The sequence below is a fragment of the Lissotriton vulgaris genome, chromosome 3_1 (assembly GCF_964263255.1).
Source record: "Lissotriton vulgaris chromosome 3_1, aLisVul1.2, whole genome shotgun sequence".
In the NCBI taxonomy this organism is placed as follows: Eukaryota; Metazoa; Chordata; class Amphibia; order Caudata; family Salamandridae; genus Lissotriton; species Lissotriton vulgaris.
Window position 1 is genome coordinate 938,192,410 of NC_141689.1, and position 25,878 is coordinate 938,218,287.

At 43.2% G+C, this 25,878-nt stretch overlaps 1 protein-coding gene across 1 annotated transcript in view; it reads right to left on the reverse strand.

Moving 5' to 3' along the window:
• Window positions 1–25,878, reverse strand: part of TRPM6 (transient receptor potential cation channel subfamily M member 6) — a 720,746-nt gene that overhangs the window by 92,396 nt on the left and 602,472 nt on the right. Inside the window, exons 32-34 of the mRNA XM_086961279.1 lie at window positions 13,679–13,729; window positions 11,175–11,240; window positions 2,394–2,680 (exon numbers count right to left, since the gene is read on the reverse strand). Coding sequence (XP_086817405.1) covers window positions 2,394–2,680; window positions 11,175–11,240; window positions 13,679–13,729 — 404 coding nt within the window. The remainder of the gene's footprint in view (window positions 1–2,393; window positions 2,681–11,174; window positions 11,241–13,678; window positions 13,730–25,878) is intronic.

Consider the following 25,878-nt stretch of genomic DNA (forward strand, 5'->3'; position numbering starts at 1 on the left):
CAGTGCCTGTGTGCAGTCTGTGAACTGCCATGTCCTCCTAGTCAGTGTCCCCACTGACCAGGCCTAACCCTTCCCTTTCTGTACACATTGGTTACCCCTATGGAAGGCCCAATGTACCCCCTTGGGCAGGGTGCAGTGTAGGTGAAAGATAGAGCATGTACTAGTGCAGGTGACATGCTCTGGTAGTGAATTACAGCCATTTTTATTTTTCAGTATTGTAAGGCTATCTTGTGCCATAGGCTATCATGGTGAATGCTGGCTGCAGTGGCTACCAGCATATCTTCCCATAGGAACAAGATAGGGCATAAACGTCTGGTATCCCTGAACTCAGAATTTAATAACACATCTTTTAGGAAAGGTTGTTTTTGAAACCTGTGTTTGAGAACAGCACTTTTAGAAAGTTGCTGTTCTCTTGTCTGACCTTTCTGTGTGCCTTGGCCTGTTTGTGAATTTTGTCTGGTTAGTGGGTGACAGGGGCTGGGTGGCTTCCAGAGGCTGAGTGGGCCATCCCTGGGCTGAATAGCTCCATCTGCATCTAGAGTGGTGGGAGGGGGTAGCACCTGGGCCTGAATAGGGCTGTGCCTGCCTTCCACAATGCTGGCTCCACCTCCTGCTGGGCGGCTGATGACCCTGCCCCTCTCTCAGAAAGGAAAGGAGAGGCCAGGAAAACAGAATGCTCAAGGAACACCCAGAACTGGTTCAGACCGGGCTCAGTGCCCTCCTGCACAAAGGGAACAAAGACTTGTTGGGGTATAAGTACAGGATCCCAGACTACAGAAAATTAGATCATCCTGGAATCAAGAAGGAACTTCTGCCAAGGAGAAAGCTGGAAGACTGAAGAAGGAAGACTGTCCTGCTGTTTCTTTGCTGGACTGACCTGCAGTTGCTTTGCTACCAAGGAGAGGGGAAGGACGTTGCTTTGTGCTTTGTCCCCTTGCTTGAAGGAAACTCCAAGGGCCTGAGAAGAGCTGGCTTCCTGTTAAGAAGTCACAGGAACAAAAGGACTTCACCCCCAGCTTCCCTGAACTCTGCTGAGAGAGTTCTGTCCTTCCTAGAGTGCTTGGGGCCAATTGTGGTGCCTCTGGAAGTTGTACCAGTGTTGGGAAGCTGCAAACCAAGATTTTAAAGACTTTCTGCAAGTTTTAACTCATCGCTCGCTTGCGGAGCACATCCCCGTCAGTGCGAGGAAATTTCTGCCGCCACAAAGGCTGAGATCTTCGCAGCACCTGTTGCTGCTGCCAGAGTCACTGCATCCTTCGCTTGCGGGACGCACCAGTCCGGTGCAGGGAACATTACCATTGCTGCGAGTATCAGCGCAGAGCCTGTCGTCACTGGGTGAGATCGTCGCACCACTTGCTTGCAGACTGAATCACGTCGCTGCGAGAGTCGTCGCAGGGCCATCACATCGAGGGGCCACGAGAGAAGATCGACGCTGAGCCGCGCATCATCGCCACACCAGAGATCGTCGCCGCCCCAAAGATCGTCGCATCGTACCTTTTACAAGTCGCTTCCACCGAAACCTGTGCACCGGAATCCACGCAAGTTAGCGCATCCCTCCCCATACAGACCGGAGTCATTGCAACACGCCCGCTGCGTCCGGCGGGGTTGTCTCATCGCCTCCCCAGGGTCTCAGGAGTGACGCATCGCTTGCTTTTCACCGATACAGCTTTCACTTGGAACTTTTTTCCCATCTAAAGGTTCTGTTGGCTAAAACGTGACGCAACTGTGGATTATTTTAACGCAACCTTAAGAACTCCTTTGAAACCATATTCTTGAACTTTGTATGTTGGATTTTTGTAGGTTTGTTTTTGTGTAGTTTAGATTAAAATACCTTTATTTTTCTAAACTGTTGTGGAGTGAGTTTGTGGTGTTTTAACTGTGTTACTGTGAGTGTACAAATACTTTACACATTGCCCTTGATAAGCCTTGACTGCTCGTGCCAAGCTACCAAGGGGGTGAGCAGGGGTTATCTCAGAGGGTTTCCTCCTTACCCTGACTAGAAGCAAGGGTCCCTATTTGGACAGTGGTACCTACCTCTGCCAACTAGAGACCCCCAGTTCTAACACTAGCGTATAGCATGTCACTGTCTTTTTTAAATGAAATAAGATTTTGAAAAACTCAACCTTCCCTTTGAAATTGGAATGTTGACTTTTGCACTTTTTGTTTGTGAATTAAAGAAAATATTTCATATTTTGTGTATTTGATTACGCTTATGTGTGTAGTTTTATTTATTTCTCGAAGTTCAAATGATAATAATTGCTTAGTTCGGGGTTCCCCGCTTCCAATAGCAATTGAGTCAGGATCCACAGCACTCCAAAGTTATGAACCACTGCCCTAGCACTCTGCAGTGACAAAATAGGCCCCAGACCAAAATACATAAACAATTAGCTCACCCTCAGACAAAGATGCAGCACAGTTCCGTTATGGAAGATCTTCTGCCAGGTCTGAACAACTTCAGGGAGAAATGATTTCACAATGAAGACCTCGCCTGGTTTCAGCACGTCGTTCTCAGACCAGGTGCACACCACCTTCATGGCTCTGCGGAGGCCCCCGTCCATTTCCTGCCTAGACAAGACCTGGATCATAGCAGCTGTTCCCCGCTGTGACCATGAGGACATGCTCTTGTCGAGGTTCACCGGAGAACTCTCTTCCAATCTGTAGATAGTCACTTCCTCTCCAGCTGTGCCCAAAAATAGATTGTATTGGTGAACTTATACAAAATTTAGCAGGAAGAAACATTTACATGTAAAAATTGTGATCAGTATCATATTGTATGAGACATACAGAGGTTCAATATGAGCTAAGAAGTTAACAGCTAAAAGAAATGTTAATATAAAAGAAAGTCAATTACATATCAGCTGAAAGAGTGAGAATCAGGAACAGTGAGGAGCTATGTCCTTGTCACAGACATCTGAGGTAAGAGAACCTGAGGGTCATCTTAACTGTATGCAGCAAATGTCAGCTTCTACATAGGGTGATTCCCAAGAAGGTATGCAGCTTTGTTACTTCTTTTACAATTCAACCAAGTCTTACAAAAAAGAAAATTTATTTGCCCGACCTTAAGGTCACAGTAGTAAAGATTTTCCTCTTGCAGCTGTCTCTTTGGGAGAAAATCAGTAACAACTTACCAGCTTTTAATTCATTAGTCCTAGAATTCAAGAAACTGTTAATTCAGGTGCAATATTCATAATTTTAATAGGGGGAAATATTAAAATTAGTGAGCTGGTACCTTTCAATGTTACCATTAGGTCTGTTAATTTATTAATAAATATCACCAAAACCTAATACAAGGATGGGTGAATTGCATCTTTTAGGTCAGATAATAAACCTGTTATTTGCTCTTCCCCTTACATGCTTAACTGACCTGAAAGTGCCTCTTTAGCCTTCAGCACTCCTTACCTAAGCCTCTTTTTATGTTTACTTCCTCCTTAGAGGAATAACCCTTACAATATAAACAAATGTAAATGTAAATGTACATGTATTTATATAGCGCAAATCGCCCACATCGCAGGCATCTATGCGCTTGCTTAGGGAACCCGTCCTGGTATTCCCCTGTGAGATACCTCGGCAGGGTATCAACAAGGTGAAAGCCAGGCATCCCGCCGCGAGGGGCCGTTGTGGAGATTAAGCAAGCTATTGCCCAGAGTCACAGAGTGTGAACCCATGAGTCGAGTAGGCACCAGAGTGAGAATTATCGAGTCCGTGGAATTATTGAGCCCAACCCCCGTCGGGGCGGGGAATTGAACCCTGGTCCAGGGCCGATCTCAGCTTCCGGGTCTGCCGCCTCTAACCCCTGAGCCACACTTCTCCACTTCTAAACAATCCTCCCACTTTTCATGTTTTTTCTTCCTGTCCCCCTATTGTTTGGGCTTTTGTGGCCACCTTTAGAAAATATTTCATGGTGTGTATTTTCTCTTTTTTTTATACCATTAATTAGGCACACTTGTTCTAAGAGGTGTAGCTGGCCCACTTTCTTCATTTGCAGGTTATTCTTTTCAAAGGAAGTCTACTGGCATGTGCATGATTCATTTGACATTTTAGGAAAGGAGCTGTGTGTCAACACGCTCTGAGCTTTAGTCACCCGGAAGCTGCAGTTGCTACATGAGCGGCTTGAGTGAAGGTGCATCGACCCACTCAAAATATATGACCATTTGAATTCCTATGTGAAGCCAAACTTGCAGGAAAGGGTAAGGGAAGTGTGTACCACCTATTTGCTAAGCTTTTTTTATGGCCGTGCTGGCATGCAAAACAAATCAATATTTAATCAGCAGTGCTGAAGTCCGCTTATCTTCTTATGAGGTCACCAGAAGATGAAACACAATAATGGCATGCTTACCTTTTTGTGGACAATTCGATTTATGGGTTTACTTTTGTAATATTAGTTTTAAGGTCACAGGTATATCTTAGCCGTCCCTCGACTGGACTATTTATTCAGATTTTATTCTGCTCCTTCCTCATACGTTATTCTTTATTTACAGAGGAAAATATGGGAAAGCATGCACAGTAAAAGCATCACTCATCCCCCCCACTCTTCACCCAAGAGAGAGTATGAGCATGGGATCAGGAAAATTAGCCACAGGTCTGCTAACTTTTCCTCGAAGTCAAGGATATCCCTTGATGCTATAGTAAAATCTGTAAGACTGTTATGCCTCCTCTTCTACAGGAGCGAAACGTATTCTCAAATAGGAACCACAGCCAGTGGTTACCACTCTGTCTTCTCATAATTTCTAACTGCCTTTATAGGCAGAAAAGCTGAGTACCAGTAGAGAGTGGTTTCGGTAATTCCATACACATTCAATCCTAAAATACCAATGATCTCAGTAATCCAGGGATCTATCAGCAGAGAATGGAGGGACCCCCACAGACCTAAAGTTACTCATTTTATGTTGAATCTTTTTCCTTTCTCAAAGGGTGAGCTGAGCGTCTTTAATATCAAGTCATTGATCATCTAATGGCAAACCTGACAGGACAAACTACACGGCTAAGAGAGGACATTTCAATTTTCGACCCTGTGGATAAGAAAGTAGAGAGTGCCTTGAAGAAAGCGTATGGGAGTCAAAGTCTGGTATGAGATTATTTATGCTTCCCAATCCCAAGTTAAAGACTTTTTATTTTTTGGTCATATTCAAAAGGGGAAAGATTTCTCTCAAGTTCTGTATTGCATGAAAGTATAAGTGAAGTTGTTTTCTAACATTGCCTCTGTTACTCTGAGGGTTTCAGCTATGGATTCAAGTGATTTTGTAGAATCTCATAGGAATTTGCCTCTCAGATAATGGAAGTTAGATTTTTTCTCCCCAAAGACTTCTTCTGAGGATGCCTTTTTCAGGATGCTGTTTTTTGTGAGAAGAAATAGAATCCATGGTTTTCAAGCTCTCCAAAAATATTTTTTTTTCAGAGGATGCCTTTTCCAGCACTATGCTTTTTTGAGAAGCACTAGAGTCTGTGGTTTACAAGTCCTTCAAAAATAGGAAATATTCAAAGACGTTTAGGTATAAAGCCAAGGGGCAGATTTACAAAGACTTTGCACTCATGCAAAGTGATGCAAAGTAGCATAGTCCAGGAAGGGTATTTACTATACAGCACAAAAGGTACTTTGTGCTGAAAAAGTGTCCTTTCCTCAAAGCAAATTGTGTTTTATGATGCTTTGTGCATGGGTGGTACGTGGTAGATCAGTACCGCCACCTCTAGATTTTAAAGCATCTCAGATCTACTAAGATAGTGAGACCAGGCTTTTCATCCAAAATGAACACCTTCCTGAAGCAGACACAAAGTAGGAAAAAAAATGTAATTTCTCATAATATTCCACACACTGCATGTGATAAATAGGACAGCACGCATCTAACATGTGGAATGTTCAGAAAATTTACTAGGTATGCAATTTCGTACTGAAAGTTTATACTTCAAGTACAAAACCATTAGTAGATATCTTGCACATACCTCTGCACCATGGCACAAATGTTGTGCATTGTGCTAGGCAGTCTGCTTGTGCATTAACGCAGGGCATAAGACTAGCAGCAGGCCACAATAAATAAATATGGCTCTACATTGCTTTCTTCTCCTTCTGTAATGAAACAGCTTTGAATGCTGCACAGCAATGTTCCACAAATAACAAATCTGCCCCTCTGTCCTTTGAGAAAAGGAAAAAATCTTTTGGAAGAGATCAAAGGAGAAGACCTGAGTTTGTTTTCAACATGTCAAGGTTTCAGTCAAAGAACCCTCCAAGAATTCACATCTCATGCTCCAACTTGCTACATTAGGGACATCAGAAGCCACATTCCTGATTATGCTGGGAAAAGACATCCTTCAGAACTAGTTGGCAGCTACCTAGTAGGAAGCCGTCTATTTCAGGACTGAGGGGGCAAGCTGGTTTTCAGATAAATCAGTCCTGCGGATTGTGCCACAAGACTATTCAATAGACTTTGGAACAATCCCTTCATGTTCTCATTCCACCCACACTCCTTAGCCCATTGGTTTACTGAGAAAGAACGTCTTGGAGGAGAGCATAGCTGATTTCATTCTGAAGAATGCAATTCTCCATGTCCCACCTCAGGAGAGAGTTTTAGGGTGGAATTCAATTGTCTTTCTAGAGAAGATCTCTTCAGGCAAGTACAGAATAGTGATGAGCTGAAAAGGAGTAAACAGGTTCATTATATCATCCTACAACAGCTAATGCTGATATTTTTTTGGAAGAATCTTCTCGGTCAAAATAGAACTGCAATGCCTTTTATACATCCTGATTAAGGACTCATTTCAGAAATTGCTAACGCTTGCAAACATAACTGGCAGTTCTGGTTTTTCACAACAAATAACTCGGGATTTACCTACCTGGTCTTTAAAATCAGCCGTCTTCTCCTGCTTAGGGTTTGAAGGACCTGGAAGTTATGAGATAAACTCCTTTGCAGTCAGGTCTTCTCATCAACCTCTCCAAGTCTAATATACAGTCTACTCACTATGTACAACACTTTGGATTATAGTTCAGGGTGGATATAGGCAAAGTCCTTTTCTCAGAAATAAGGAGACTTAGGCAGCTACTTTATCTCCAGCAGTTAATGGCAAAGAGCAATGCATTAGCCACAGAGTTGCTTCACAGCCACGCAAACATATTAAGTGACTAGAAAGAAGTGGATGTGTTTGGTGAAAAGTCTTTGTTTTTTTGAAGGAATGACAATTTAATTATCTTCATTCTTTTTTCCAGAAGACAACAGTTTTCAGAATTTTACTAACACAACAGCATCTGGGTCAAGTAGTGTTGCATGTTCCAAATAATTGGTCTCCGCTTTTAATGAACAACTTTGCTCTGATTACAATATTTCAGAACATTTGAGATTGTTTCCAATGGTTGTTAATTCCATCAACCTTGGGAACAGGGTGGGTTGTTAATTCACAGACACATTATTTACAATAGGAGGTAGCAGTATAGGTTGGATGATAACACTGGGCTTCAGTTCAATTTAGGGGCCATACTCCAAAGAACCAGTTCATCGATTCGCCAACTGGAAATAAATAAAAGTGGTTTGAAAAGCACATCAAGAATCTGCATGCAGTCTGAAGGAGTTAGCTGCAGTGATGTGGATGGACAATATGATAACCAAGGCCTATCCTAGCTGAACTGTCAATTCAGACCAGGGTCAAGAACCTTGCATTTCAGATCTGCACTTGGATACAATTAAACCTTTTGTCTCTCAAAATGGTTTGCATATGGGAATGGAACAATATCAGAACAGGCCCCTACAGTTGGATTTTCTTGTCTTCTCACAAGCATTCTATAGGTTTTCCTGTATTTCAACTGGTATGTCAGCCATTTGGGAACCCGGAGGTAGATCTTTTTGTAAATCATTAGAATGTTCATTTGTCCCAGTTCTTCCCTAAATTCCTAAACCCTCAAGCATTAGCAGCAGATGCTCTACTATGTCCTTGGCTGAGAATGATTCTTTATGCCTATCCCCTTATTCCTTTCATTCACAAGGTACTACCCAACATTCAGAGGTAGCAAGCAGAGTTATTCTTTGTTCTCCCACATTGGCCAAGGAGATCTTGATATCCTCTTTCAAATCTAATCATGATACAGAAGGATTGGTTGATTCCCTTGTCTCCTGTCCCTCCTTATCTTCCTCTACTTCCAAAGCCTTAACCAACGGTTTGGTAGCAAATCTATATATGGAAAGCTTAAGTCTTTCTCCCAACCTGGGCTCATAAATTTCACGGAGTCTTTCTTTCTCAAATACTCTTGGTCTGTGCCCCTTGAAATTTCTTTTCCCTGTGCTTTTAGTACGCTCTTTATTACATTAGTTTGGAGTGTCAGAGGGTCAATGTTCACATTCAGGTGGTCACAAATGGCCCGGAGTTTACTTCTTGTTGCCTTGGCCCACTTTAACTCACTGGTCTGGATTTCTTTCATACACCATTGTGACACCTTCGTAACTTCCCCCTGCCCCAGTCGATTCCAAAATCTAAGGAGACTCATCTGCACCTGGACATTCCATGCGGTTAGGCCTACTTCCAATCTAACTGCCTGGACCATTACCGACTCAGGAAGAGACAGAAGGGATTTTAAACATTTCCCCTCCTCTTTATCCGAAGAGCTTTTCCCGTCAATGCAGATTACTTCTGCCCCATATTGGAATTGCGGAGGAACCATAGCCTTAAAGGCAGTCAATAGAGGTTTGTGTGACATATCGCCATAGCTATGGTTGAATCTTTTCAGCCCACATACCGCTAAATGCGCTTTTAATTTCTGAGCTTCCAAGTGGGTTTCCCACCTCAGGGACCTTGTAAACCATATTCCGAGGTATTTATATTCGCTTACAGTATCTAATTTAGTTTGGCCCAAGTACCAGCTAAACTTCGTACACTTCTTCCCGAAGCATAACATTTTTGTTTTATCCATGTTTACTGTAAGACACTTTGTAATGCGATATTTATTAAATACATTTAACTTCCTCTGAAGCCCCACCTCTGTTTGGTCCATTATTACAAGGTCGTCCGCGTACAACAGACAGGACAGGTGCTTACCATTTATTTTTGGGCTTGCACCTCTGGCTGTGCCCAGGAGAGGAGGCAAGTCTGCTAAAAATATGGCAAAGAGCAACGGTGCCAAAACGCAGCCTTGCCTCAACCCATTATATATCTCTATTTCCGTTGTAAGGCCGCCAGTGGTATCCTTGATTACTTGTGCCCAATTTTGGCTGTGCAGTTCTTGGATTACCCGCAAAAGGTCGGCAGGAACCTCAAAATTTCTCAATGTCTCCCACAGACAGTCCCTATCCACCAAATCAAAAGCAGCGCGAAAGTCAACAAAGCAACAAAACAATTTGCCCTGCTGCTCCATGGACTTCCTCGCTACAGCCCACAGTGCGAAGCATACTCTCATCATTGGTCTTTTTTAGTGTGTCAGTCTAATGCTCTCTTCCCTGTTGTTTTGCAGCTTTTATAAAAGGGTTTGTAAGAAGAACCTTTCAGCAGCCAAGTCGAAACTGCAGTGGCAGTGATTAGTACTTTTTGGTCACCATAGGATCATTTATCGGCTATTGAGTCTCTAATTTCTCATATTCAGGGGTTATATTTTTTTAGATCTAGGGTAAAATAATTATATCATCATAAGTATCGTCCCCTAGTTTTTGATTTTCTTTAGGAAATCACTTATGAGCATTTTGTTTTGAAGAAGGTAGATGAATATTTTCTTTTTAAAAATGTTTTCATTTTAGTAGCAATCAGTAGCCATAAGGTTGGGGGAATGAAATTCTCTCCTTTGTAGAAATACTTATCTAAGAGGTTTTGGGGACGGAATTGTGTTAATATTGGATCCAAGCTTCATTCCTAAGGTCAATTCTGCTTTCACAGAGACTATAGAAATTGCATGTCCTGCTTTTGACCCCAATCTTCATGGTGATGAAGAATCTATATTGTGTTGTTTGGATGTGGTAAGAGCAGTAAACAGTTATATTCAAAGGTCAATTGACCACAGCCAGTCAAATAGTTTGTTTGTAAACTTTGGCCTGGCAAGGAAGGAATGTATTTGTATTTTGTATTTGTATTTGTAGTGTATTTTGTAAAGTGCACAGCTGCCCCAACGGGGCGTCCTGGCGCTGTATAACTCTGTGGAACCCTTCCTGGCTCTCCCTGTGAGATGCCCCTCCTGGGCACCCCCTAGGTGAAGCCAGGCATCCCAGTGTTGTAGGGGCCGTTGTGGAGATTAAGCATGTAAGCCATTGATGGCTACACTGGGCCACTGGATTAAATCAGTAATTTCTTTAGCTTGCCAGAAATCAGGTATGAATTGTCTGGAAGCAATAAAGACACATTTAACTTGTGTGATGTTTGGTTCCTGGACGGAGTGGGTCATTGATTTATATTTGGAGGGCAGGTACACGGTCTGTCCCCTTCAACTTTTATTTCTCATTAAAGATTTAATCTGGCACAAGAAAATGAATTGCCATTTGGTTTGTGTATCATACCAAAAGCACGTGTTGCTTATTTTTCCTGAGTTAATATTTCTATTCACAGAAGTGTTTCTATTAAATTTGTAGTGTACCTAAGCAGAACGTCAGCGGTGAGGTTTGTCTATAAAGGGTTATCCAATACTTTTTTATGTCTACGTCCTCAAAAGAGGAAGTAGACATACAGTAAGGCTTAGATAGTGAGTTCAGGAGGCTGGGAAGAAGGGCCTTTAGTTACCAAGGAAAGCAATTGGATGAAAAAGAATGAATAGAAGAAACGAAGATTACCAGTAAGAAAGTAATCCAACCACTAAACCGAAAGAGAAATTATTGTGGTCATAAGTACTTGTGATCCCTGTTTTCTTGCTCTGCTGTGAATCATTTACTGCAATATTGTGAACAGATGTAGATTTGACATGTAAAAGATGGGTAAACAAAACACATCTAGGCATGCTTGAGGAACACCAAAAAAACTAATATTGCAGATGAGTCATTATAGGCAATTAGTCCACATACATAAAGCAATAACTCGGCACTATGAAATTCGAGTATGAAAAAGAGAAAGTTTGTCCTGTCATAGCAGACCAATGAGCAATATGGACAGATAGAACATCTATTTATAGTGACTCTTAAAGGGGCAAACAATCACAACATAATGCCAAACATTTAAAATACTTCTTAGCAAGATGATGTCTGTTAATATTCACCCTGTTATATACAACAACATTTTACACTTACGAAATAGCTGAACAGGTGTGAATGGTATGGTGTGGGCAAGTCTCATTAGGTTGTTCCTTTCAACGGCTGTTTAAAAATGAAAAAATAATATTGGAATTAGTAAACTTTATTTTGGCTAGCTGTTCAAAATGCTATAACATAATATGTAGGAAGAAATTTCAAAATAGATATAATAGATTTAAATAATAAACTATTTAACACCACTAAACGCACTGCTTTACACAAAATGGCTTCCAGTCCTCATCAATAAGTGATAGAGAGTAACAGGCTACACTTCTGCTGAGACTTCTATTTTTGTGTCTTTGATCACAAGGGTGTATACTGACAATAAACTGTAGCTTATGATTAAGGTTTTGATGGGTTATGTTGTTTCTGTTGTGTTTGGTGTGTCCCTTCTCAGCATGAAGTGTGATTCTGGGGATTGAATGTTAAGTATGCCAAAAAGTGTTAGGCTGGCACTAGGCGTAAAAAAATGTGTACTTTTCAACTTCAAATAGAAAGTATTTACTTTTATGGCAGCCAGTATCCTGCCTGCTTCATGTATTTACTTGGGATATAATTACTACTAGTTTAAATATCTGTTCATGCATTATTCAATTCAAAATTTCTACAATATGTGCATAATGTGAAAATCTCTACATGGCGTTTTCTGCAGCCCGATATTGGCCAACAGAACGTTTGATTTTCCCTTCACAAGCAGGGTATTTCGGAAAGGTAAGAGGAAATCCAATTAGCATTGGGAGAATACTGTTGCTCATGAACAAAAAAGAATGCTGCCACTTACATGCTAAAAATCAGAATGTAAAATACTATCATGTGAATGATATCAGTACATGCATACTTTTACTCAGGCAGGTTTTGAAAATATTTTGGAGAGTCATTTAGGATTTTTAAAAAATATTCGTGTAAATAAAAATCAGTATAAAAAAATTGAAAAATAACAAGTGTATATTTAAATGTATCTAAATTTAGGAAAAGGACAATGGTACAGTGAAGTAATGAGACTGCTTTTTTACAACTAAGAAAGGGTTCCAGAATGTAAAGGATAGCCTCTCTTATAAGTCAAAAGATGCCTAGGTGATAGGAGGATGAGATTTCTAATGTCTTTGGCACGTATGGTCACTGTCAAATATGCACAAATGACCATCAATTAGGTGTACTTTATGAGACTCTCCCACGGGTGTTTGCACTTGTCTGGTTGAATACATCCTCCATTCTTCTGGAGTAATTTTTGTGCGATAGCTCATATAACTTACACTTATGTCAAGTATTTGCGAAGTCAGCAGAATATGTAAGCACTTGTGTGGGTCGCAATGTTGTCCTTCATTTGCCTTTTTTTGATAGTCATGAAATGACTCACAACTGAGTTAATAAATTATTTTCCCTTTGCTTACAGACTTTGTAAACCTACACCGGTTATGTCACAAGTGTGAGTCCATTTCATGAACTTTCAACGTGTCAAATGTGTGGTATCTTTTTAGAAGGTGTGTATTTACTGTGCATGCTGTGTTGCATGCCAGGCAGGAACAGGGTTCCTGCCCAGCACGCAACATGATTGTTTCTCTTTGGCTTATCTGTTTATGTTTGTTGTACATCCCACCTTCCAGCACTGGTTTCTCCATGGAGTTCGTTTTTAAATTCTCTCCTGGCAGTTGATCCTGCACATTCCTGGTGAGAGCAATCCAGTCATGGGCTCTATGTATTACAATAAACTCTTTTACTTTTTCACACCTACTGTGGCTCTTCTTCTTCTTAACACTCTGATAGCTAATTGCAGCAGGTATTGTACGTTTTTACATTTATACATAGTGCCAACTTGGCCTGAGAGAATCAAGGCATTCTACTGGAGGACCAGATGTTACACATGTTTTAGGCAACAGAGTACCCTCTTCACCAAACTTAAGATCTTTCTACCTCATGTCGAAGTGCATGGAACTCAAGTATGTCAGTGACCCAATCTAGTAGGGCCCTCCTCAGAGGTTCTGCCATTTGTCCACTCGCTCTATTTAGGGATAACGGACTAATGGCCAGTTTTTAGCTCCACACACCGCCATCCAAAACGTTGTGGTATGTGAAGGTAAAAACATTTTAATGATTCCCACGTCATAGGATAAAACTCCTATGCTAAATGAGTCATTGTTTTTTTTTATTTTCAAAAAGAGAATCCCACTTTGGGATTTATTTCTTGAGAATAGAAAAAAGTTGAAACTGTGTCAAATGTCACTCTTATGTTGATGGAGCTGCACAGCATTATACAAAGCATTGACAGGAATTGCTGTGACAGCGGTTACAGCCACTATAAGGGATGTCCACTGGGGTGGCAGAACATGGAGTACAGTTACTTAGTAAGGTTGCCCTGATGGAGTAAATAACATACTCCGCGATCTAAATCATCACCTCAGTGATTTGTCCAGAATCACAGGATATTGAGCGGAAGACAGCATTATAACCTAGTACCCTAGTTCTAAAGTTGGCAGTTAGAGATCTGAATTAATTTCACTTACCAGAATAATGGGGGTTCAAGTCTGGAGAGGTTTTCAATGAAGCAGGAATTTCTAAAATGAATTGGAACAATATTAAAAAGTACATTGCACAGTGTCTTTAGGATTTTTCTTTTCAATTAAACTGGTTTATAAAACTGGATATCAATAGTGGAAGAATCTGAACAGGTTAGGTACACATTGGCAAATCCACATAGCTTTACTACGTTGGGCTTTTCACAACATTCAAGTGCAGAGTAACTAAAAAATGTAGACATACACGTCCACACCCCCTGAAAAAAGGTGAGGAGTTAAATTCAAGAGTGTAAAGTTACTACTGCCAAAGGGGATCAGTGGTATATCCAGCACCACAAATGGCCAACCACTGATACTGTAATATCCTCCTGTAGAAAATAATGAGAGTGGGGACCTAAAATAGATCCCCATAGGAAATAATAAAGGGTGGAGTTCTCCCAATTGTAAGGGTAAGGTATATTTTCCTTAAACTTTACCATACAGAGAACCCCGCTTCAACTGTGGACCTTCCCTATGGTAAAGTATAGGGAAAATTTGAAAAATGTATTGAGCTTGGAAAAAAGAGTAAACATATTTTTATGTTACAGATTATTGTAAACTAATGTATACATCTATCTTAGGTGTGGGAAAAAAAATTCTACAGCAGTTATAAGTTATTTTAGGTTTAAAATGTGAATCATTTGAATATATTAAATTTAGATCTTTTTTAAAATAATTCCCACTTAAAGTAAAAAAAAGTTTTTTAATAAGTATTAAAAGTGATGCATGGAAATATTTAAAACTAATTGAATTATGGTTTAATAAAAAAATACCTTACATTTTGAATTAAAAAGGGTATTAAAGTCTGTTAAAATCAATGTTTTGTTTAGATGATTTTTTACAGTAAATTAAATTATTTAATGTTTAACTATTTTAATTAATTTAACTGAACATTATTTCCTATGGGGGGCTATTTTAAGTTCCTACCTCTATTATATTCTATGGGATGGTGTTGCAATACCTGTGCATGTGAGGTGCTGGGCTTACCCCAGCTCTGCACTGGAGTATGTTTACTGCTATTTGGGTTTGTTTTAGGCAGTAATAACTATAGAAATGCAATTTGTGAATTGGTGTGAAAGTTAATCTTTTGTGGGTACTGCCTTGCCATCTGGTCACAGGGCTGGCCGGTCAGTTGCGAACTGTGGAAGAATATGGGGCTCCCGGAGGCTTCACAACTCTTGCAATACCCCTTTGTGGGCCCAGTCCCTGCAGGCTGTTGGTGCCAGCCAGAAGGCAGGGCCCTCTACCCTGCCCAGGGCAGGTGGTGCCCCAACCACAAGGGTCTGCCAAGTTTCAAAATGTCCACCAATTAGCTTGTCAGCTTCATGTGGGCTAAAACATTACCAGTAAGGGTTTAATTGTCAAGGCCGATCCAGCCAATGGACGAGTATGGGTCTTCCAGATCAGTGTACCACATCACCAGCTCAGTCTTCCAAATTTAAATTTACTCAAGCCTAGTTACCATTCAAAAAGTAGAAGCAGTCTGTATCTGGGGGGTACACAGATGCTCCATGGTCTTCTGTTACCTCAATCAATGCCTCCCTCAAAATGCACTCCCATTCCTTCTTTAACCCTTTCGTTGCAACAGCTATTCCGCCGCAGTGCTAAGGGGTTGGGGGGCCGTGCGGCGCTCCGACGCTGAGGACGGAACTGCTCCATCAGGCCCCTTGGGTGAGCTGTGCTTGTGACGGAACGGTTCCCTCACGGCCCGCCCGCTCAATAGAACGCGTCGCGCAGACGCGAAATCAGCGCCGCGCAGGCGCGGCGAGCGGGCCGTGACGGAACCGTCCGGCACAAGCACAGCTCACCCGAGGGGCGTGACGGAGCGGTTCCGTCACCAGCGTGGGAGGGGATAAAGGACAACATAACCAGATGTCAGGAACACTGGAAATGTGACTAAAGAGACAGAGGTCTGCTGTCCTGTACTTGTTTCAATTTCATTATTTAGATCAAGGGGGGAGGGAAAGAGAAGCTATGGTCCATTCGGCTTCCGTACCTTAATATAAAAAATCAGGGGGGAGAATGGACTACTTGTACCTGTGTAACTAGGGTCAATCAGTTGTGGATCTTGCTAAAAAAAGCCTCCTTCTCGTACACAGGTGGTGGGCGGTATATCTTGATTCTCGCCTTCCTGTAACATGACAGCATCATCATTGAGTATGCTGACCTCCACCTGGAGGAAGACCAACTGGTATTACAGTAATGCCCAGAGATAAAAATAAGTGAGTGCGCTGCTCAAGTGAAGTGAGTTAAAATTCCCTAAACCGCCATATAATTATTTTTTTTCAATGAAATTGTGGTGTGGAAAATTAAAAACAAGAAGGTGCATGTGTAGATCAAGTTACTAATCTAGCGCACTCTTGAGTTCATATAGGTGATTGACATGTTTCAACCTTTTTATCCAAGCAGATCTAGGTGCTTTCTTCAGGACCTATAAGTATGTAGACGCACTTTGTGGGAACTTCTATAAGTGGGTTATTGACTTACCACTCTTATTGTGTTGAGCCAGGTCATTAGTACCTTTAGCTCAGTAAACCCTATTGTAGGTTTCCTCGGGGGGCCGGCGGGCTCTTCAGACCTGCTCGGTAGCAGCTGGGTTGTGACTTGTGCTAACTCTGTGCATGGTGCCCTGTGATGATGCTGTCACATTAGTGGAAGGCGGAGAATCAAGTTATACCTGTGTATGTGAATAAGGTTTTTTTTTAGAAAGATCCACACCGATTAACCCTGGTTACACAGGTACAAGTAGTTCATTCTCCCCCCTGATTTCTTGTTTCAATTTCTTCATTAACAAATGTGAGATATGCTGCATGCATCCAATGTACAACTCAATCAGCACAGTTCATTTGTCTACCGTTGATGCTGGACTGAACATCATTTGCATTCCAATGGAAGGTCAAATTGATTATTCCTAAAGGATTCCTGCAGCACAAAAACAAGGCATTATTTGTTGCGTGTGATGTAATAATGTGGGTACCAGAGTCTAAAAGCTGTCAATGAGATTATCGCGTAAACAATTCCTGTAGCACAAAAACAATGCATCACTTGCTGAGTGTGATGTATTAGTGTGTGCACCAGAATCTAAAAGCTGTCCTTTTACTTAGGTGCATCAGGCGCTAAAGGCCATTCTTTTGCTCCTATCTGCCAGGCACTAATGGCTGGTCCCCTTGGTGTTGGCAGCATCTCATATTTCCTTTGTTGGAGGGGAGCACACCATGGAATATCCTTTGCAAAACATATTCCTCCACCTTGTAAGGGACATTTAGTGAAATTTGTGAGTGGGAGAGAGTGCATGCCACAAAGTCCATGACCATGTTCTGTTTTTTGTATCTCCATATGTGCCCTCAACCTCAAAGATTGTTAAGGTCCAGTTGCAGTACATATGTGGAAAGGTAAAATTGTTTTAAGTTCTCTCTTTTGTTGAAAAAATGAGATTACTTCCTTATCTATTCCACATGTGTATATAAATAGTTTGTGGTTTGCAGTATGGAATTACAAAGTGGCAGACAAAAAAGCTTTTGTCCTGTCCCTCACCGTACAAAAGACACCAAGCGCCATATTACACTATGTTCCCCGGGGGTGTAATCGACATGTGTCCACTTTCCTTGATATTACAGAAGAGGGTTCAGATGCTTGAAAAGCCCTCTCTGTAATATAGATCATGCCAGGGCAACATGTGCACCAGTGAGATCTGAAGGGGCTGTTCCCTCATTGAATGGGATCATCACCTAATGCAAGTGAGGTAACATATGCCACTGCCATATCATAGACAATGGCACAGATGCAAAGGAGCAGCCAGAGGGACCACTGACTGGGTGCTATAAAGTGGCACAGTTTATGTGTCTCCTGAGTGTACCCTTTGAAACTGGCCCAATGGTCCAACAGACATCACCCTGCAGAAGGGTGAAATCAGTCACTGCGCCCTTCTGCAGGGGATCTCTATCCTACCTTTGAAAAGCAGTCCACATTGTGCCTGCAAAGTTAAAGATGTACTGTGACTTCAAAAAGATGGCCCATCATTTACAAATGCACTGACACAAGGGAGTGGTTTTGCATTCACATATGAGCACCCTGCAACACTGAGCTCCTGTAAGGCTGTGTTGCTTCAAAGTGTGTGTCACAGTAAACATTGCTGACATGCTTAACCCCTTGTATGCTTGTGACGGAACCGCTCCGTCACAAGCCACGGGTGAGCTGTGCTTGTGACGGAACGGTTCCATCACGGCCCGCTCAGCGCGCCTGCGCGGCGCTGATTTCGCGCCTGCGCGGCGCGTTCCATTGAGCGGGCCCATTTGTGACGGAACCGTTCCGTCACAAGCACAGCTCACCCGTGAGCCGTGACTGAGCGGTTCCGTCACAAGCACGTGACCACCGCGCGGCCGCCCTACCCCCTTAGCGCTGCGGCGGAATAGCCGCCGCAGCGAAGGGGATAAAGCCATCTTTTTACATTACCTAAGTCATGTGCAAGTACTGCCCTGGAGAGAAAATGTCTAGGTGCAAGATGTGGGTGTGTGATGTGGAAAGTTGAAATATATGTAACTAACAAGTTTCTGTAGTAACATAAATAAAATGTAACTGTCAAATGTTTACTGCATTAGACCAAAACTGCATTTCCATTTTGTCTAGGTTTGGTATAAAATAGAAAGTAAAATTCTCCTAAGGTGGCTAGGAAAGGGCTAGAAAAAGCAATCTTTACTGCATTACTTGCAACCTATCCAAAAGGATAGAGAAGCTTGCAGAAGGAAGTCATAATCATACCAGTGGTTATGCTTAAACCCATCGCTGAACTAGCAGAACTCGCAGAAGCTCCTTCTCCCCCTTGACCACCAGTAATGCTAGCAGACAAGCTCCTAAACTAATAACACATTTTTATCAGCAGATTGATAAGGAGTCTGCATCTATGTTAATCACTAGAACAGTACTGAGTCCCAGGACATTGGGGGGTATATCAGCAAAGTACTCCAACTGAGGGCCTGATTCAGAACTCAGTGGACGGGTTACTCCGCCACAACGGTGATAGATATCACACCTCCCAAAATGTAAATCCTATGGAATTTATATTTCAGCGGACGTGATATCTGTCACCTTTGTGACAAAGTAACCGCCGAAGTCTAAATTAGGCCATGAGTTGAGAATGGCATTACTTAACAGCGGGTCAGTTCACCCTACTATAGATAAAACTGGTGCAGACAGGTCTAAAGGGGTTGTCTGCAAAATTGAGGATGATATAGTTGACCAAATAGCCCGGGCACAAGAACAAGTAACAGTAATGTTACATAGCAAAATAATTTATCTGCAAAGGGCATGGGAATCACCACTGACTCAGCATGTGGAGACTGCTAAGAAGCCAAGTAAAGCCAGCAATCCTCCCTCTCTTAAACTGCCTAAGTGCCTAGCCTGGGACTGTGCAAACAAAGGTTTTGCAAGGTTGTGTAGCCAACAGGGAGATAAGTGCCCAGGTAGCGACTCCCTGAGTACCAGGTCCTTAATGTTCCTTGACTGTACCCTTTCTGATATACCAGTAAGTGCTATAACTCATGGAGGCCCAGCATAGAGGGGGCTAGGAATTAAGATGGCCCTATCATACTCGATGACTCTGGCGAGGCCCAGGGCGAGTCAGATAATACTCCTGTGAAAAGTAGCACAACTTTCACTGGGGGTACTCGCTTTGGCAACTCAATTTTCCAGACTATCCCAGTTAACCAGCTTCCTGGGAGCATTTAATCCAATCTGGATGCTTAGCATGCTGTATAATTTCAAAAGCCATGAATGCCCTCAGCAGAGCCCTGTCTTCAATACTCTTGCTTCTGTAGAAGTCCCTAGATAGGACTGAACACATAGGATCACTGTAGACCCTGATACTCCTTGCCTTAGTGCCAGAAGGCAAAAACCTTGAAGAAGTCTCCCAGACGAATGTATGACGTTACAACGCACACATTTACAGTGCATGCATTTACAATGCAGTTTTTACATCGCAATATCCTTTACAACGCATTTTTTTACATCGTAAGCTAAAACATTGCAGTTTTGGAAACTACCTTTACAACGCATTCCATGACATCGCATCATACCATTACAGCACATGCCATTACATCACATTTCAGGTAAGTGTTGGATACTGTGGGGGTAATAATTACTAGTCTAACTCCAATGAGTGCAACAGCAGGGTAAGTGTCGGATAGTGTAAGAGTACTATGTGTTGTAATGGTTTGTGTTGTAATGACTTGCGATGTAATGCCTGCGTTGTAGTGACATGTGTTATAATGACATGCATTATAGTGACGTGATGTAATGGCTGCGTTGTAATGACATGCGATGTAAAGGATGTTGCGATGTAATGACTGCAATGTAAAAGTAGTGCGATGTAATGACGGCGTTGTAAAGGTAGTTTCCCCTCCCAGACAGACACCCAAAATGAGCCAGAAAACTTGGTAGCACAAAAGGCAACCTCTGCCACATAATCTTACATAATATACATAATAGCTGATACTCGCCCAGTTTGTAATGGCATGATTAGGCCGCCAGCCCATCAGATGGAAGAAGTAAATAATGTGGGCACTAGGGCTGGCCCAACTACTGACCCCCTCAATATTGACACCAAGTGCCAAAGGGTGAAAGTTACCTGTACCACGAAAGGCAGTGAGACCAAGCCAGGGGTAGCTGCGCCGGGGGTTCTAGCAAAGCACCTTGTAATATGGGGAGTACTGCATTGAAAATTAACTCTGAAAAAAGTCCAAATACCACCACAGGAACTGAGACTTATGGGATGAAGGGTAAACCCCCAAACAAGAGAGGGAATGATCCACACTTCCTAGTATATTCATTTAGTTGGCCGTTCTCCAATCCTAAGGGGCGCAATATTGGATAGGTCCCAAGTGGTAGTTTGGTATGTGCAGACATAATGGAGAGTAAGGTTGCCTGAGATTCAACCCCTAACCAAACTACCAGAAGTATACATGATACAAGTGATGTAAACAACACTGATCACCCCAAGACTGATATAACTCTGCAGTGCTATGCCGGCCAAGGATTAGACAACCTGAAAGAATTGAAAAAACATCAACTGCAATTTAAAAGAAAAAGAAAATCTAAGACATGTTGATCCATTAAAAGAGCTGTTAAGGTGCTTTGGTTGGCTATGGTATCTGAGTCACGAAATTCGATAACTCCTGTACAGGGCCTGGGTGCCCAGTCCAAGAGCATGGCGGTACAAAAGGGAGTGGTGATGGACGGAGCATCTAAACCAATCAAACACTCACACCCAGTCAACAGAACTGCCTAGCCATGCCTTCCCTGGACCGGAAACAATCTTCCGAGGACCAGTTTCTGGCATATCAGCCATCTTCAGCCCGGCTTGCTTGAATCCAGTGGCAAAGGCATGGTTTGGCAGTTCGTGCTGGACTGTTCCCATGAGGCACTGGGTCAGACTGATTTGCATATGGCCATGTCTGAACTGGGGTGGCAGAGTGGGCTAAAGAACGGTGATGGTTTAAACCCAGATCTGTTGACTGGGTGTGAGTGTTTGATTGGTTCAGATGCTCCGTCCATCACCACCCCCTTTTGTACCGCTTTGTCGCCATAAGTTGGCAGGGTATGCTCAGACGTGAGTCCCTTGCTCACTTTGCCACTGGATTCAAGTAAGCCGGGCTGAAGATGGCTGAAATGCCAGAAATCGGTCCTTGAAAGCTTGTTTCCGGTCCAGGGAAGGCATGGCTAGGCAGTTTGGGCTGGACTGTTCCCATGAGGCACAGGGTCAGACTGATTTGCATATGGCCATGTCTGAACTGTGTTGGCAGAGTGGGCTAAAGAACGGTGATGGATTAAACCCAGATCTGTTGACTGGGTGTGAGTGTTTGATTGGTTCAGATGCTTCGTCCATCACCACCCCCTTTTGTACCGCTCAGTCCAAGAGCATGGTCGCTCGTCCAATAGACGAACCAGGGTCAGTGCCTAGCCCTAATCCATTTGCCTCAATATTTTTAAGAACAGGAGGTGGTGTAAAAGGTCAAATTACAAATAAAATCTCCTTGTTAGATATCTACTACTACCATATCTGACCAAAAACAGCTGATTGCTATCTGGAATTTATCCATCTCTTCCTGGACATTGGCTCTATGAACCCCTTAAACAGATCAAGACTGCTAGCTCTTTTCTCTGCAATTCCTGAGCTAAGAGTGGTCTTGTCAGGTGATATGAAGATAGTGAAATTGATCAATCAGCAACTGGGGTCAGGCTCTGGAGGGAGCAATGCCCATTCTGCTAAAGTTGAGTTCACATTGCCTGACATTACCAGACTGGTGCTCAGTCATATAGACGACTTTCATATTATAAGGGTCGATGTCATGCCTTGCACGGGCTTTGGCCAAGAAGAAGCAGCTTCACCAGGGCAGCATTGACCACATACAGTGCCCACGGTCATGAGCACCTTTCTAGCCATAGATCATCTGTGGAGTGACAAAGAGGGATTTACCAGTTACTAATGTAGTAGCCAACGAGAATGAGAATCTGTGCATTACCATGAGAAATAACACCATGACAATCAAGCATATAAACCCTGGTATTAGGGAGGCCAAGACTGATTTTAAAGACTAGTCCTGGATAGCAGTAGCACTGGCTACCAGCTCCAGTGTTTCTGTTACAGGGCAGTCTGTTTGAGTATGGTTGAGCCCGTCCTCCCTTTCTGCTGCCACAATTTGAAACAGGTTTCTTAAGGCCAATGTAACGGGCAACAAATCCTGGTATGTTTCATCCTGGAATATTGTGGGCTTGGCTAGCAAAATGGAGGATGAGTACTGTTTGATGTTTGTCAATCAATCTGAAATATACTATTTCCACGAAATGTGGGCCCTCGATGGAATAAGTTCATTCGGGTTCCTAGATATTTACACTGTTCCTGCTCACCCCATAAAGGGGCAGCCTTCGGGAGGGATTTCAGGGTGTCTTGTAAACTGAAATGCAAGATAGAGCAATTGGGGGTAGCTCATTTATCGTCTAATGTACAACATGTGAGGGTCTGGTTCACTGGTCCTAAAGGTGGTGTGGTCAATATTTCAAAAGTATACATTTCACCTGGGTGGTCCCCAGAGATCCACGTGATTTGGGGGAATTATTTCTCCTATATTGAAAGCATTACGGAGGATGTGTGGCTGATTGTAAGTTGATTGAGGAGAGCAAAAGGGGGAAGCATTTGCTATTGATCTGTGGAGATTTGAATACAAAACCATCTGATGCTATCAACAACATTGAGGTTCCAATGGAAGAATGTTGCCTAAGTGTCCATGAGTCAACTATGAGCTGTTTTAAGAAGAGCAGTGCATTCTCTGATTTTCTGATAAATTATCAACTGCGTTTTAATAATGGTAGTACTGCCTCAGATAGCACTGCTATGGTGACTTTTGACAACGTGAGAAGTTTATCGTTAATTGACTACATTATATTCAATAAGGGGGGTTGGGAAGGTGTGTGTGATATGACCATTATCAGTAGAGTGGATAGTGGCAAGATCCATTTGCACTCTGCTTGAAGATGTGTCCCAAGTGGTGTGCTAGCGTGAAAAACGTGGGTGAGGGGAATTACGGGGATGTGATCGCCTCAACCAACAATTGGAGAATAAGATGGAGTAGTGAGAAGCAGCTCTCGAACTCCCACAGCTTGAAATCATAGTGACCAGGTATGGAGCCAGAACTATGAACACCTTAAGCAATGATAGTGGAATTCGTTTTAGCAGCTATGACGAAATGGTAAATGAGCTGAAGGTTTTGTTGTCCTAGCCAATTGGGCCCAAAACCGTTGGACCTACGGGAGGGAGATGGACCGCAAAGGTTAGTTGGTATGATAAAGAATGTTTTAGAATGAAGACAGTTGTCTGGCATGCCCTAACACGACGCAACTGCAGTCCCAAAGTGCAGCGTTAATCCGAAAATGTAGGAGCAAGTAGAAATGCACCCCTAGTGGGATGGGTATGCTCAGACGTGAGTCCCATGCTCTCCAAACCACTGGAGTCAAGCTATCCTGGCTGAACACGGCTGATAGCCAGAAACCGGTCCTAGGATGCTTGATTCCCGTCCAGGAAAGACATGGCTTGGCAGTTCGGGCTGGACTGTTCTCATGAGGTACAGGGTCAAGGATGATTTGCATATGGCCATGTCTGAACTGGGGTGGTGTGGAGTGCAAAAAAACGATGGATTTAGGCCCAGATCTCGGTACTGGGGTGAATGTATGTCATTGTTCTGCATTCTGTCCATCAACTGTGGTGGAGCAAGTAGAAATGCTGTCTGAAAGCTAAGAAATTGCTGCTTCAAATTGCATTATGGGTGGAACTGAGGGAGGTCTTGCATTACAATAACACCAGAAGATTCTGGGAACTTGTAGCCCAGGTACAGCGGTGAATCTTCTAGAAACGTATATATGTTCCATTCGCGTGGGTTCGTCATTTCAGTACCTTATACAACGCCAACCCCAGAGGCCTACCTGACTTCCTATCAGTGTACGAGGCACTCTGCAAGGTTCCTTGGGCAAATGACATCTTAGTACCAGAGGTGGATAGAGCAGTGATCGCTATGAAGAAGCATAAGGCACCAGGCACTGACCTTGTGCCTACTGATATTTACTGCAAGGAGCCCCATTTGTGGGCCCATTTGTGGGCCAGTGACAATCGTGGCAGTGCTTCCAAATATTGCCCAATCTCACTTCTAGAGGGGCAGGCAAAGATCCTGGGAAAGCCCTGCTCAACTGTTTCCAGGGCTTGGTGGATGTTTAAAATTTCATGCAAAAACCACAGTTGATGGACAGAATGCAGAACAATGTCATACATTCACCCCAGTACAGAGATCTGGGCCTGAATCCATCGTTTTTTTGCACTCCACACCACCCCAGTTCAGACATGGCCATATGCAAATCAGTCTGACCCTGTGCCTCATGGGAACAGTCCAGCCCGAACTGCCAAGCCATGCCTTCCCTGGACCGGAAACAAGCTTCCGAGGACCGGTTTCTGGCATTTCAGCCGTCTTCAGCCCGGCTTGCTTGAATCCAGTGGTGTGGAGAGTATGGGACTCACGTCTGAGCATACCCATCCCACTCGGGGTGACAAATGCAAAAACCACAGTTGATGGACAGAATGCAGAACAATGTCATACATTCACCCCAGTACAGAGATCTGGGCCTAAATCCATCGTTTTTTTGCACTCCACACCACCCCAGCAGACATGGCCATATGCAAATCAGTCTGACCCTGTGCATCATGGAAACAGTCCAGCCCGAACTGCCAAGCCATGCCTTCCCTGGACCGGAAACAAGCTTCCGAGGACTGGTTTCTGGTATTTCAGTCGTCTTTACCCCGGCTTGCTTGAATCCAGTGGTGTGGAGAGCATGGGACTCACGTCTGAGCATACCCATCCCACTCGGGGTGACAAATGCAAAAACCACAGTTGATGGACAGAATGAAGAACAATGTCATACATTCACCCCAGTACAGAGATCTGGGCCTAAATCCATCGTTTTTTTTGCACTCCACACCACCCCAGTTCAGACATGGCCATATGCAAATCAGTCTGACCCTGTGCCTCATCGGAACAGTCCAGCCCGAACTGCCAAGCCATGCCTTCCCTGGACCGGAAGTTTCAGAGGACCGGTTTCTGGCATTTCAGCCGTCTTCAGCCCGGCTTGCTTGAATCCAGTGGTGTGGAGAGCATGGGACTTACGTCTGAGCATACCCATCCCACTCGGGGGGACAAATGCAAAAACCACAGTTGATGGACAGAATGCAGAACAATGTCATACATTCACCCCAGTACAGAGATCTGGGCCTAAATCCATTGTTTTTTTGCACTCCACACCACCCCAGTTCAGACATGGCCATATGCAAATCAGTCTGACCCTGTGCCTCATGGGAACAGCATGGGACTCACGTCTGAGCACACCCATCCCACTCGGGGTGACAAATGCAAAAACCACAGTTGATGGACAGAATGCAGAACAATGTCATACATTCACCCCAGTACAGAGATCTGGGCCTAAATCCATCGTTTTTTTTGCACTCCACACCACCCCAGTTCAGACATGGCCATATGCAAATCAGTCTGACCCTGTGCCTCATGGGAACAGTCCAGCCCGAACTGCCAAGCCATGCCTTCCCTGGACTGGAAACAAGC